The sequence below is a fragment of the Talpa europaea genome (assembly GCF_964194135.1).
Source record: "Talpa europaea genome assembly, chromosome: 12".
NCBI lineage: Eukaryota > Metazoa > Chordata > Mammalia > Eulipotyphla > Talpidae > Talpa > Talpa europaea.
The window spans coordinates 23,754,436-23,768,451 of NC_140079.1; the positions used below are offsets into that span (position 1 = coordinate 23,754,436).

Below are 14,016 nucleotides of genomic sequence, written 5' to 3' on the forward strand. Positions count from 1 at the left end.
ATACACAAGAAGATATAGTAAAATAAAATATCAATAAACATGCTCATGAAAATTGTTTAGGAAATCAGGTAATACAAAGCTGTAATTACCTTTTTAGCATCAAAGATTAAATTGGTGTCTAGAACACACAGGCATTCAGAAATTATGAATTTTCTGAAAGGACAACTTACTTGGTAAATCTCATGCTGGGGACATCGAGGTTGAATTAAGAGTGCAAAAGGTAATATTCAGTTTTGCTGGCATCTTTTATGTGCAGTGGATTGTTACTTAGCATACAACACAGATCCCTTCTCCAGCAGGAAGTGTGCATAAATGCATGTGTTGGAACAAGGTACGGAGCACAAGGGGAATCTCAGATAAATTAAGCTCCAAGTTAAGGAGGTTTTTATTTTATTCTGAGGTCTATAATTCAAATGAGTATGAAATCAGCTATACATTTTTCTTTCTAGGAAATAATTTCAGTATATTATAGCTGTATAATAGAAATATGTAGCTATAAGTAGGATAACAAAAGATTTCCCCTATTTCTCTACCCACTGCATGCCCATAGGCAACAGAAAATGCTTTCCTTCCATCTTCAGTTGCATTGGGCTAGTAACAACCACATATGTTTGACCAAACTGTAGTTTCATCGCAATATAAACTTGAAATGCACCCTAGTAATTCCATTTCAAATGAATGGTTTAGGCAAAGGGTAGGCAGAATGTGTGCACTTGAGTGCAGTCAAAAACTGGTGACTGTGGATAGATTCATACTGTCAGCTAAACGACAGGCATTACCATTCTAGTGCCTTGCTGACCCTGTTTAGAGAGTGCTGTATGAACACCAAGTATAAAATAAATCAGATGGCTACTCTAGGAAAGGAAGAAGAAATCAAACCCCAATCTTACCATCTCTAAAGTCAAGTTCCTTTTCCAGCTGTGTCACCCACTGTGACTTTGGGAAAAGTTCTTCACTTGGCTTGTCTACAGAAGGATGGAGTGGGTGGATGATCACTTAGACCTGTTACAGTTCTAAGATTTAATGATACTGAGTGAGCAGTGGTGAGATTCCCCTCCATTCCTATATCCTGAGCTGCCCTTTCTAAGCAATGGAATACTTTTAGTTGTTCACAGGACTTTGACCTCCAAGGAGATGAATGAGTACAGTATTCTCCAAGGACCAAAAAAATCCAAGGGAAATTCTCAGAGGTGAAATTCTCCCAAGAAGATAAAAGCAATTAATCAGTTATACTGGCATACAGAATCATGGTAGACATGAAGTATGGGCATCCCAATATACAGGATAATGATTAATCTTACTTCTTAGAAGGGCAAACTTTCTTGCAAAATTGGAATTTCTCCCTTCTGGTATATTGTAGGATGATAACAATCAGACATGGAGCAGTTCTGCATGAGTGAGCAAAATCCCAGCCTTTCCATTTCTGTGTTCTAAAAACAAAGCATGAGAGTGTTGCTTTTACATTTTGAACTCTTTTGTGCTATCATTTTAAAAAAGTAATTAAAATCTAACTGAGGTGACACTGGGGTATCCCCACCACATATTACCACCATAGTACATGTACTACCAATTTGCCCTTACTCCACCACTATGGACCATAATGCCTCCCTCCATCCTGTTCTGTTTCCCCCCTCACACACTCCCCATTGTTGTCTCAGTTCTGTAGCCAGTTATCAAGGGTTAGCTTTTCAGTTTGTCTTTATATGACTGTTAATTTAATGACTTTATATTCAACATATTAATGACACCATCTGGTGTTTTTCTTTCTTCTTCTGACTTATTTCACTTCACATAATCCTTTCAAGCTCCACCATATAGCTGCAAGTGGCATGGATTTATCTCATATTTAATCATAATGCCATTACTTTAGCACCTATGTATTAGCAAAAAGTACTTTGTTACAAATCTATAAAATATATTTAAGTGCATGTGAGTGAAATCTTAAGTTTTTTATGAAAGAAATAAAAAAGATCTACATTAATGGAGAGATACTCCATGATCATAGATAGGAAGCATCAATATTGTTAAGATGTCATTTGTTAATAGATAATTGTTTATATATGTGTTGAAATAAATATATCTATAGTGCCAATGTATTATCATCAAAATAACAGCAAGATTTTTTGGAAAATGGATGGGCCTTGACGTGATTATGCTAAATGAAGTAAGTCAGAAAGGGAAAGATAGTTATCTGACAGTTTCACTCATTTGAGGAATAGAAAAAAAAGCTGTCAAAACAAATAAATGAAAAATTCTTAGTCTCCATGGATAGCAGAGGTTGGAGACTAGAGAAGATGGGATTGGGGAGGAAAGTGATAGGGCATTGGCCTTGGAACTTTGGTGAAGGGTCTGTGACACATGGAGGTATAGAGTTGTACCCTCAAGATTATATAATTTTCTAAATGATTGGAAAATCAGTAAATTTTTTAAAGTTATTGTAGAAGTAATTTTTAATAATTTAAAAGTTATTTTAAAAGATATTTGTAAAACTAGAGAAATAAATGGAAAGCAAAATATATCCACCTGAATACTATAAGAGAAAACTAATGTCAGACAAGTTTGGCCTTCCAGAAGATGGAAATCACCCCACTTAAAGATTGCTACAACTACAGTAGCCAGACAGAATGGTACTACAACGTAAAAAACCCAAATAAACCAAAACTACTGGAGCAGAATAGAATAGGGAGCTCACACAAAACTCTACAGAAATGTAGTCAACCAATCATTGACAAAGAAGCAAAATCAATTCATTGAAGGATAGATGGTATTTTCAACTTATCTTATGGAAATAGTGACTATTCATTTGCCAAAAACTATGACTGCAACCTCAATATTTAGAATTAATATGTATGAATGGGATAAGCATCAATTTGGTTACTGACATCTAAATTTCTGGTATACCATATAAGAAACAAAAAATTACTCTGCAAGATTTTTTTGGTCAAGTCTACCAATATTTTAGCTTTTAGAATCACTTAATTTTTACACTTGCTCATTTAAAACATTTAAAACTATTTAAAAAATGGAAATGCAAGAAGTCATCCTACAATTGAGATATACACACAGACACTAAATACCAGCAAATAATCTACATAAAGAAACACAGTCAGAGAAGAATGAGTAAAATCATTTTATTACAATAGCATTAAAAAATACAAGCTTTTATAAACAAAAACATAATTACCATCATAGAAGAATAATATCACCCAATTTAAAATAGAAGAAATTGTAAGACCAAGAAGATTTTTCTCAAATGATTTATATCCCTGTTGTTATGGGGTAGCCCACTTCAGTCTCTGCTGACCAAAGAGCCTGATGTCTCTTTAGAAGTGAGAACTACCCTAGGATATGTCCAGTTCTCCCTCTTCACTATAAGTAAAATTGGTGGTTTCTTCATTTTGTTGGCTTCTCTTCCTCTCATTTCTTCTGACTTTTGTATTTATTTCTGTGCAGTGGTTGGGGTTAGTTAACATCTGCGCTTATGTTTTTTTGCACCTAGCCTAATGGAGACATTTCTGTATATCTCTGGCATACATAGTATGTGAATTCAAATAGAGTCCCATACCAGATTATGTGGGTATTGTTTTTTTTCCCCAAACATTTGAGGTGTAATTTAAGAGTCTTTTATGTTTTCAATGATATTTATTTAACCTGTGACTACAGAGGCAGAAAATCAGAGAGGTTTTCAGTGTCTGCTTCATCTAACAGGGGTATTGTGCTGTGCTTTCCTTAGAGACTCTGTCTTATCTTTTGATGATGGGCTCGGGCATGTGCTCTTGAATGAGACTTATGCCCATGAGGAAAGTCTAAAATTCAACTCACTGGTAAAAATTCAGAATATAGCCTGGAGCCTTTGCTTCCATAGCAAAAGTTCCTTAAGTTGCAGTTTATGAGTATGACAACATGAATGCAAAATTGTTTCCACTTATCTCTAAATTAAATCAAGTCTGAGACTAGACCATTGCCTAATTCCATCAACAACATTTAATTCAAAATGTACTAAAGACTTGCATGGACAACAAAAACCCAAAAACTATGTAGAAGAAAATACCTACAAATGCTCCTTGACATTGTACTCCAATAGCAAAGGGGGGAGAAACATAAACAAGTAGAACTATTATCAAAATAAAAACTTTCATTGGTGAAAGAAATTATCAGGAAAATGAAAGGACATTCTACAAAATGGGAGAAGATATTTGCAAATCACACATTTTTCACATCCATTTCAATAAGTGGTTATTATCCAAAATTATGAAGGTCTCATAAAACTTAACAATGATAAAAAATACATCCCGATTAATAAATGGTTAAAGGATCTGAATAGACACTTTTCCAAGACACCAAGCATGTGAAAAGATGTTCCGAACCTCACGTACTTGAAAAATTCAAATAAAAAAACATAAAGTACCACCTCACACCTGTGAGGATGTCTGGTTTTCAAAAGGCACTAAACAACAAGTGTTGGAGACTAAGTGGAAAAACAGTAGCTTTGCACTGTTGTTGGGAATGAAAATGGGGTAGCCATTATGGAGAGCAGTATGGAGAGCCACAAAATACTAGAAATGCAAATGCTAATTAATCTGGTCATCCCAATTTTGGGTATTTAGTTGCAGATACACAAACACTATTTAAAAAATATGTTAGCTCATCCATGATCATTGCAACATTATTTGCAATGCTAAGAACTGGCAACAACCTAATTGCCCAACAACAGATGACTGATAAAGATAATGTGATAATATAATATAAAATGGAATATTACTCAGCTATAAAAACGGAAGGACCTTCAAAAATGCAACAAAATGGAAGGACCTTCAAGGTAATATGCTTAGTGAAGTCAGAAGAAGAAAGAGAAAAACCATGATTTCACTGACATATGGTGCAAAAAAAAATAAAAACAAAATAAACAACTGAACTAAATAAAACAAAAGTTATCTTTTCAAACTATGAAGAACAGATTATTGGTTACCAGAGGGAATGAGGAAGCATGTTTTGTGAATTAGGTAAACAGCATCTACTGTGAACTGAGAATTGGACTTTTAGGAATGAACTTAATGTAGTAGATACAGATGTTGATATATAATGAAGCACACCTGAAACTTAAATACTGTTAGAAACACCCAACACATCAACATATAAAAAATATATAAACATAAAATAGTCATTAAAATATAACTAAAGTTATTTATGATTAAAAAAACCTAACATGAGAGCTACTCCCTCAAAGTTTTAATTGTACAAACTATTATTGTTAGCACAAACTGTATAGCTGATCCTTAGAACTTTTTCACTGTGTAGTGATTTAAAGCTGAATAATTCAACAGGACTCACAGTGGAAAGGAAGGCTTACTTTCTCTCCCCCTCCTGATCCTGAGAACCTTTCTCAGAGGCAATCTCTTTAACTATTCGTTAGCTTTGATTCTCATTTTCAAGAAGGAATCTTTCCTCACATTCATTGATCTTATTTTGCCCATTTTTACTAAGAATTAGCACTCTAAAGAAGAAAAGAAAAACAATTCTGAGGAAGAGAAAATACTTGTTAATTCATAAATGAGTCAAATTGCCCTGATACCAAACCAGACAATAAATGTAACTAAGAGGTATTAACATTGAAGCACAAATAAAACTGTCGAAAACGCTAGTGATCAACTCAAAACAGTCACTTTAGCTAATATGTCCTTTTATCTAGACTGCCAGATACAATATTAATATACAAATATCAACTCTATATCTGTGAGGGAAAAAACCAACATTGCATCAAGCAAGAGGAAATATGAAAGAGGAAATATCACAATATATGTACAAACCTTTATATTAAAAACTACAAAAGATTGCACAAAAATGACTTAAATACCTGGCTTGGTTTACCATGTCCTTGGGATAGAAATATCAGTATTGCCAGGATGGGAAAGCTCCCTAAATTGATCTTCATATTCAAGAGAATCCAATACAGTAACATAAATGTGTGTGTGTGCATATAAATATTGACATCTCCATTCAGAAATTTGTATGGCAATACAGAAGATATTTAGAACTGCACAAATTTGAATAACAATATGTTAGAGGACTGACACTCCTGGATTCAACCAATGTTTTGATATTAAAGTTGCTGTGATAACAACATGGTACTCCAGATTATGTAGACATCAAGTAGACAAATAGAATTAAGAATCCAGAAAGAGACTGACTTATATTTGGAGAACTGATTTTTTCATAACATCGATCATTTCTGTGACAATAAAAAACAGCCTTTAAAAAAAGGTTACTGACAGAGGGGCCTGATAAAGATGCACAGGGCACTGCATGCAAACTAAGAGAACACACATTTTTTTCCAGTGCATATGGTACATATTCCAGAATTAGCACATTTTGGGTCATAAAACAAATTCATGAAGACAAATCATATCTACGATCTTCTTGGACCAAAATCCATTTCTAACTAGAAATGGATTATCAAAGGAAACCAGGGAAATCCTTTAATACTTGAAGACTGAACACACTAGAGCAAAACTACTACTTAGAAGAAAGACAGCATTAGATATTAGAAGATGGAAGACAACAGATATCTAAATCAGAGTTAGTGAGAACTCAGGTCTATCCCAATTTTAACATGAGTGCTTGTGGGGGGAGAAAGAATTCCTTAGGAAATACGATCTGGGAATGAAATAGAGTTTGTTTCTTAGGAAGAGGTCCAAGATCACTAACCTGAGATTTCCAAGGAAATCCATCACTTACAAAGTGGAACTGTAAACAGAGAGTATTGTCAGTTGCCTCTGAGCTTTGTGAGAATGAAGATCCTTTTAGTAAACAATTTTATTAGCCTACATTGTGCTAGGCTATTGTCAAAAATTTCCCCATTCATTTTTGCCAATGTTTATTAATTTTGGAAGTAGACTTTTCAGGAGAAAGAGACATGGCAGAAGAAAAAGGCAGGAGGACTTACAGAGGGACCATGACATTAGTAAATTAAACAATGAATTTTGGACTTTTCCCATGAATACCAGTTCAGATATTCTATCCTGGTTTTTCCTAATAGGAAAGGAAGAAAGACTCTGAGAATTTCATGGAGAAGAGTCTTTCAAAATGAACCTCTGAGAATTCATCAATGATCAATTGAATCAATATGTAAAAGTTTGCTCAAGGGTATGCTCATATGTGTAATAACTATATAAAGGAGGCAACAATAAACAAATAAGGGAGAAGAAATGAGAATGGGATGTTTCCTTTCAGAAAAAAAAAAAAGAAATTTAAGTAGAAGAAATAAGAACACTGTTGCCATGACATTCAATGACTGACATCTACCCTGTGAGGTGACCTTACCTCATCCTCAGGACTTTCCTCAGCACATTCTTTACATCTTTATTTCTCATGCTATAGATCAAGGGGTTCAGCATGGGGACCACCGTGGTATAGAACACAGAGGCCACCTTCTCTTGTGTCAATCTGCTGCTGGAGGAGGGCTTAAAATACATAAATGTGATGGAGCCATAAAAGATCCCAACAGCTGTCAGATGAGAGCCACAGGTGCCAAAGGCTTTGGACCTGCCTGCAGCTGAGGGAATTCGAAGAACATTGGCAATAATGAAGATATAGGAGATAAAGATGGTTCCAGTTGTTGACAGTGTGTTGAATCCACCCAAGAATATCACTAGAAGCTCATTTGCATGAGTGTTGGAAGATGAGCACTTGAGAAGAGGAATTATATCACAGAAGTAATGGTGGATGACATTGTCCCCACAGAAGGATAGCATGACCACGGAGATCATAGAGGCTAATGCTCCAAGTATTGCTATAGTGTAGACCCCAGCCACCAATGCATTGCAAACCTTTTGGGACATGGTGACACTGTACAGCAGTGGATTACAGATAGCCACATATCTATCATATGCCATTGCTGACAGCATATAACACTCTGCAATAGCAAAAACACAGAAGAAGAAAAGCTGTGTCATACATCCAGGGTAGGAAATAACATTTTGCTCCAATACAAAGTTTCCCAGGAGTTTGGGGGTAACAACTGATGAGTAAAAGAGATCGATGAATGACAAATTACCCAGAAAGAAGTACATGGATGATTGGAGCTTGGCATTGAAAGTGATTAGGAGGATCATCCCCAGGTTTCCCATTACAGTGACCACGTAGATTCCCAGAAACAGGAAGAAGAGAGGCAGCTGGAGTTCTGGCTGGTGTGTTAATCCTTCTAGGACAAACTCAGTGGAAAAATTGCACTCAGTCATGTCCTTTACAAATCAGGGTATGTGTGGCTAGGAAAAAGAAAAACCACAAGAATTTTTTTAACAGACTATGTTCTCATGATTGGCAATGTTTGTTTTTTTTTTTTTTTTTTACTGATTTGAAAGGAAAAAATAGTAATGAAATTAGAAAAGGCTTTCAATAATAAACTACTGCTATAATTATACAATTATGTTATGCTAGAATCCTATTATGAGTATATATACTATGTCATGATTGTGTTATACTTAGCCAGATACACAAGCAGTTATAGTAAAATATCAATACAATGTACTCATGAAAATTGTCATAGAAAATCAGCCAAGTCAAGCTGTAATTACTTTTTTAGCATCCAAGAGTAAATTGGCATCTGGGACACACAGGTACTCAACACTTATGAATTCTCTGAGATAACATCTTATAGTGCAGGCACCTCAGTGCTGAGGACATCAAGTTTTAATCAAGCTGCCCTCGGCCTCTGCAGCGCCGGTTTGATCCCCGGCTGCTCCCCGGCCACCGGAGGAGGGTCCCACATAGCGCGCAGACCTCTCCTGCCGCCCGCTGCTCCCCTCAGCAGTGTCCTTCGGTCCTTCTGCCTGCTCTGCTCCCCGCTCTGGCTCTGGTGAATTCTCTCACCCTCCCGTGCTTCTGACTGTACCCAGTGCATGTATAAACAAACAAACAAAAACTAAATAAATAAATAAATAAATAAACATGCCTCTATTAAAAAAAATTATTAAAAAAAAAAAAGAGTACAAAAGGTAATACTCAGGTTTGCTGGTATCCTTTATGCGCAGTGGATTGTTACTTAGTATGCAACACAGAACCCTTCTCCAGCAGGAAGCGGAGAATAAATGCATGTGTTGAAACAAGATACTGAGCACAAGGGGATCTCAGAGACCTTGATGCTCCAAGTTAAGGAAATTTTCAATTTTATTTTGAATTCTATAATTCAAATGAGTATGAAGTCCGCTATGTATTTTTCTTTCTAGGATGGAAGTTCAGTATATTGTTCTGCACAATAAAAATATGTAGGCATAAGTAGGAATACAAGACTTTTTCTATTTTTCTACCTATCGCACTCCCATAGCAACAGAAAACTTTTCTTCCAACTTCATTTGCATTAAGCTAGTAATAATGACTTATTTTGGGGTAGTTTTATTGGAATATAAACTCAAAATTCACATAATTTCTATTGTTTTGAATGCTTTAGGAAAAAGGCATGCAGAATTTGTACACTTGAATGCTGTCAAAATGAGATATTTTGTTTCCTGTCACATGGATGGAGTCATAATGTCAGCACTACTGCCTTGCAGACCCTGTTTAGAGTGTGCTGTGTGAGCACCAAGTGTAAAATAAATCAGATGGCAACTTTAGGAAAGGAAGAGGAAATCAAACCCACTCTTACCATCTCTAAAGCCAAGTTCTTTTTCCAGCTGTGTCACCCATTCACACTGTGACTTTGGGAAAGGTACTTCACCTCTGCTTTTCTATAGGAGGATGGAGTGGGTGGATGATTGCTGAGACCTATTATAGCTCTAATATTTAATGATACTGAGTGAGCCATAGTGAGATTCCCTTCATTACTATACCCTGAGCTGCCCTTTCTAAGCAAGGGAATACTTTCAGTGGTTCACAGGACTTTGACCTCCAAGGAGATGAATAAGTACATTAATCTCCAAGGACCAAAAAAAAAAAAATCTAAGGGAGATTCTCAGAGGTAAAATTCACCAAGAAGATGAGCAATTAATAAGTATATTTGCATATAAAAATGGCAGATGTAGAATATTGGCATTCCCAATATACAGAACTATGTATGACTGATCTTATTTCTTGGAAGGAGAAAAGCTTTTGCAAAAATGGAATGATTCATGTGTGCTCCAAAAGCAGAGTTACTCTTGTTTTTTGGCTTATAACTATTTATTCTATCATTTTGTCCATTAAGATCTATTCTTCTGTAACAGTAAAAATACTTCTCATCAGTAGCAATATCACTCAGATAGGAAGAACTACCTTCCTGCTAATTTTTTTTTTCTGGTTTGATAAAGTTACATAGGCAGCTTGTCACCAGAGTTTGTAAAACCTCCTTTGGCCCCATCATATTTAATATTAATAAACTGAATCTGAATGTTTTTCTGCTCAGATTAGGAACAAGGGAAGGATTGGCAATTGCTCCCTAGGTTTACACTAAAGAATACAGATTAATAGAGAAGAATAGAGAAATCAGAAACAGACTTGCAGAAATATTGTAGGAAGAAATAACAGTCTTTTCAACAGATGGTGCTAGAAAAAGTCAATATCCTTGTGCAAAAAAAAAAACAATGAGTGTGAACATACCTCATATCTTTCACAAAAATTAACTAGAAGTGGTTATAGTTCTAAATGTAAGACATAAAATATCATAAAACTCTTAGAAAATGGAATAAGATAAAGTAAATTAAAGTTTGGTAATGGCTTTTTTATAGACGAAACCAATAAAAAAATCCATAAAAGAAGAAAATGATGTCGGGCTTCATTAGAAGTAAAATTACTACCCCCAAAAGATGTTATTAAATCAATGAAAAGACAACTTGCAACCTGGGGAGAAATTTTGACAAATACATACCTATAAAAAAATTTTTTTGGGAAAAAAATAATAGCAATAAAAAAATAACAAAACAAAACAAAAATAAACAGACAACTATAAATCAGAGATATTTTATTTTTAATTTGGGGTTTTGTTTTGTTTTCTTATTGTTGAGTTCTTCATCAGTTTTAGATACCAGTTATTTATAGGTATATATTTGACAAATTCAGAGACATTCTGCAGGGGAGGGAGAGGGATCAAAATGAGAGAGGGAAGAGCACAAGGGACTATGGTGATGGTGCACGGGTGAACTGGTTGGAAATTCTATGGGGACTATACCCGAGAAAAGAAAGCAAACATTGTTAAAAAAAAAAAAAAAAGAGTAATATTCCATTGTGTATATGCACCATATCTTCTTGATCCAGTCATCTGTTTTGGGGCATTTGGGTTGTTTCCAAAGCTTAACTATTGTAAATAGTGCTGCTATAAACATAGGGATGCAGGTGCCCTTTGGAATTAATGTTTCTGTGTCCTTTGGGTAAATACCTAGGAGTGGAATTGCTGGATCATATGTAAGCTCTGTCTTCAGTAGGTCAAGAAGTCTCCACATAACTCTCCATAGTGGTTGGACCAGTTTGCACTCCCACCAACAGTGCAGGAGAGTTCCTTTTTCTCCACACCTCGCCAACATTTATTGTTGCTAGTATTTTTAATATGTGCCATTCTCACTGGTGTAAGATGGTATCTCATGGTAGTTTTGATTTGCATTTCCCTGATTACAAGTGATATTGAACATTTTTTCATATGCCTGTTGGCCACTTGCGTTTCCTCTTTGGAGAAGTTTCTTTTTAGCTCTTCTGCCCATTTTTTGACTGGATTATTTTCTTTGTTTTTGTTGAGTCTCAGCAATCAAAGAAGATAAACACATGCAGTTTGCAGCAACATGGATGGAGCTGGAAGGGATCATGCTCAGCAAAATAAATCAGAAAGAAAAAGAAAAATACCAGATGGTCTCACTCATAGCAGGAATTTAGAAAACCTAAATAAGGGACCAGGAAAAAGACTAATACAAAGTAAAAATCAAAATTAACAAGCAACTATAAACCAGAGACACACTACGGGGGGGAGAGGCCCTGGGGAGAGGAAGGACTAGGGTCAAAATAAGGGGAGGGGTGCAATTGTATGGGGAATATAACCAAAATGAAAATGCATACATTGTGCAAAAATGAAAAATGATATAAAAATTATACAAAATAAAATATTAAAAAAAGAAAAATAATGTAATATATAAAGAAATTTTTTAAAAAATCTCAACAGACATCTCATCCAAGATGATGTACAGATAGTGTATAAACATATGAAATGTTACTCAACATATGTCATCATGAAATTGTAAATTAAAACAATGAGATACTACAACATATGGAGTAAAATGGCTAAAATCCAAAACACTAGCAGTACAAAGTGCTGACAAGTTTGAGAAATAACAGAAATTTCATTTATATCTGATGGGAATATAAAATGATATAACTGGGCCTCCCCGGTGGCGAAGCTGCCCGCAGCCTCTGCAGTGCTGGTTCGATCCCCGGCCGCCGGGCGAGGGTCCCACATGGCGCGTAGACCTCTCCTGCCTCCTGCTGCACCCCTCAGCAGTGTACTTCATTAGTCTGCCTGTTCTGTTCCCTGCTCTGGCTCTGGCGAATTCTCTCACCCTCCGGCACTTCTGACTGTACCCAGTGCTTGTATAAATAAATCAATCAATCTTTAAAAAAAAAAGATATAACTATTCTGGAAGGTCATTTGGCAGTTTTAACAAAACTAGGTAGTTTTTACCATATGATGCAGCAGTAGGTCTCCGTGGTGTTTACCAGAAAATGTGCATTCACATAAACACCTTCACATGCATATTTATACAGCTTTACTCATAATTGTCAAAACTTGGGGGCAACTAAATGTCCTTAATAGATGAGTGGATAAACTGTTTTCATACAATGGAGTATTATTCAGTCAAAAGAAAAAAACTATGAAGAGAGTATGAAGATCAGTGGTTGTCAGGGATTTGGGGGAAAGAAGGGAGGGATGAACAGGTAGAACACAGGTGATTTTGGGGGCATTGAAATTACTTGGTATGAGCTGTATGGTGACTATATGTCCTTACACACTTGTCAAAACCCACAGAATGTATAGCATAAAAAGTGACTTTTGGTAGAAGTCAATATAGTTTATATAGATGTTGATCAAAATATAACCCTGTAATCCCAAAATCTAAAAATGATAAATTAATTAAAAAATATGGTACTAATACATAATATACTGAAAGAAACCAGAATGACAATGACAGGCGTCATAAGACTACTTCAATAGTGTGTTAGGAAAGACTTTTCTGAAGATATAATATTTAAGACGGGATCTCAGTTTAAAGAAGCATGTCAGAGCCTTGGCACAGAATATCTAAATTGTGGGTAAGAAAATCTAAAGTGTTTGGGCTAAAGAATAAATTTGTAACACGTTCATCTCCTTTATCTTCATGTAGTGTAAGGAAAAATGAAATAAGTAATCCAGTGCTTTACTAATACAAAAATAACCATGTCTTTATCAACATGATTGTAAAAGTCTGGGCTTCATGGTCCAAGGGACTAGCTTTAATCCATTCTTGTTCTTTCACTTACTAACTCATCTTAGGAAAGCTACTTTTGCTTCCTTGGAATAAATAAGTATTTGGATTTTGGCTAAATGCATTCTCCCTCCAAGCAGAAAACAGAATTATGTTTTATTTACTTCATTTAAAATTCTTATTCACAGAAATTCATTCATTCAATGTGTTCATTCATTCATGTGTCATTTATTGCTCTAGGTATTAGATAAACAAAGGCATAAAAGTGAGCCACGGCCACTACTGTCATGAAGCAGTCTTGAAGGATGGCCAAGACATCACCCAACTACTTGCAAAATTATTTAAGTTGATATAAGTCCTATGAAGGTGATAGGTATTCTCTGTGAATTTCACATTTCAGAAGGTCTTAACTATTTTGTTTCTCAGAACTTGGAGGAAAAGAATTGTATTTGTGGAATATAAAGAATCTGAATCCCCAAAAGACAGAAAGCAGGGCAATACACAGTGCTATTTTGTAGTATGTGTGTCCAGATTTTCTAAATCCCAGCAAGATGATTTTCTTCTGACACTTAGAGTGAAGAGTCAAACAGTACGGGGAGGGTAC

The 14,016-nt window shown here is 35.4% G+C and overlaps 1 protein-coding gene across 1 annotated transcript in view; it reads right to left on the reverse strand.

The window, feature by feature from the left end:
* Positions 1 to 7,316: 7,316 nt before the first annotated feature.
* The window catches only part of LOC311181449 (uncharacterized protein), a gene marked incomplete at both ends in the record, with an annotated part of 30,755 nt that continues 24,055 nt past the window's right edge, over positions 7,317 to 14,016 (reverse strand). The window contains one exon of the mRNA XM_084249919.1: positions 7,317 to 8,240. Within this exon, the coding sequence (XP_084106045.1) occupies positions 7,317 to 8,240 (924 nt within the window). The remainder of the gene's footprint in view (positions 8,241 to 14,016) is intronic.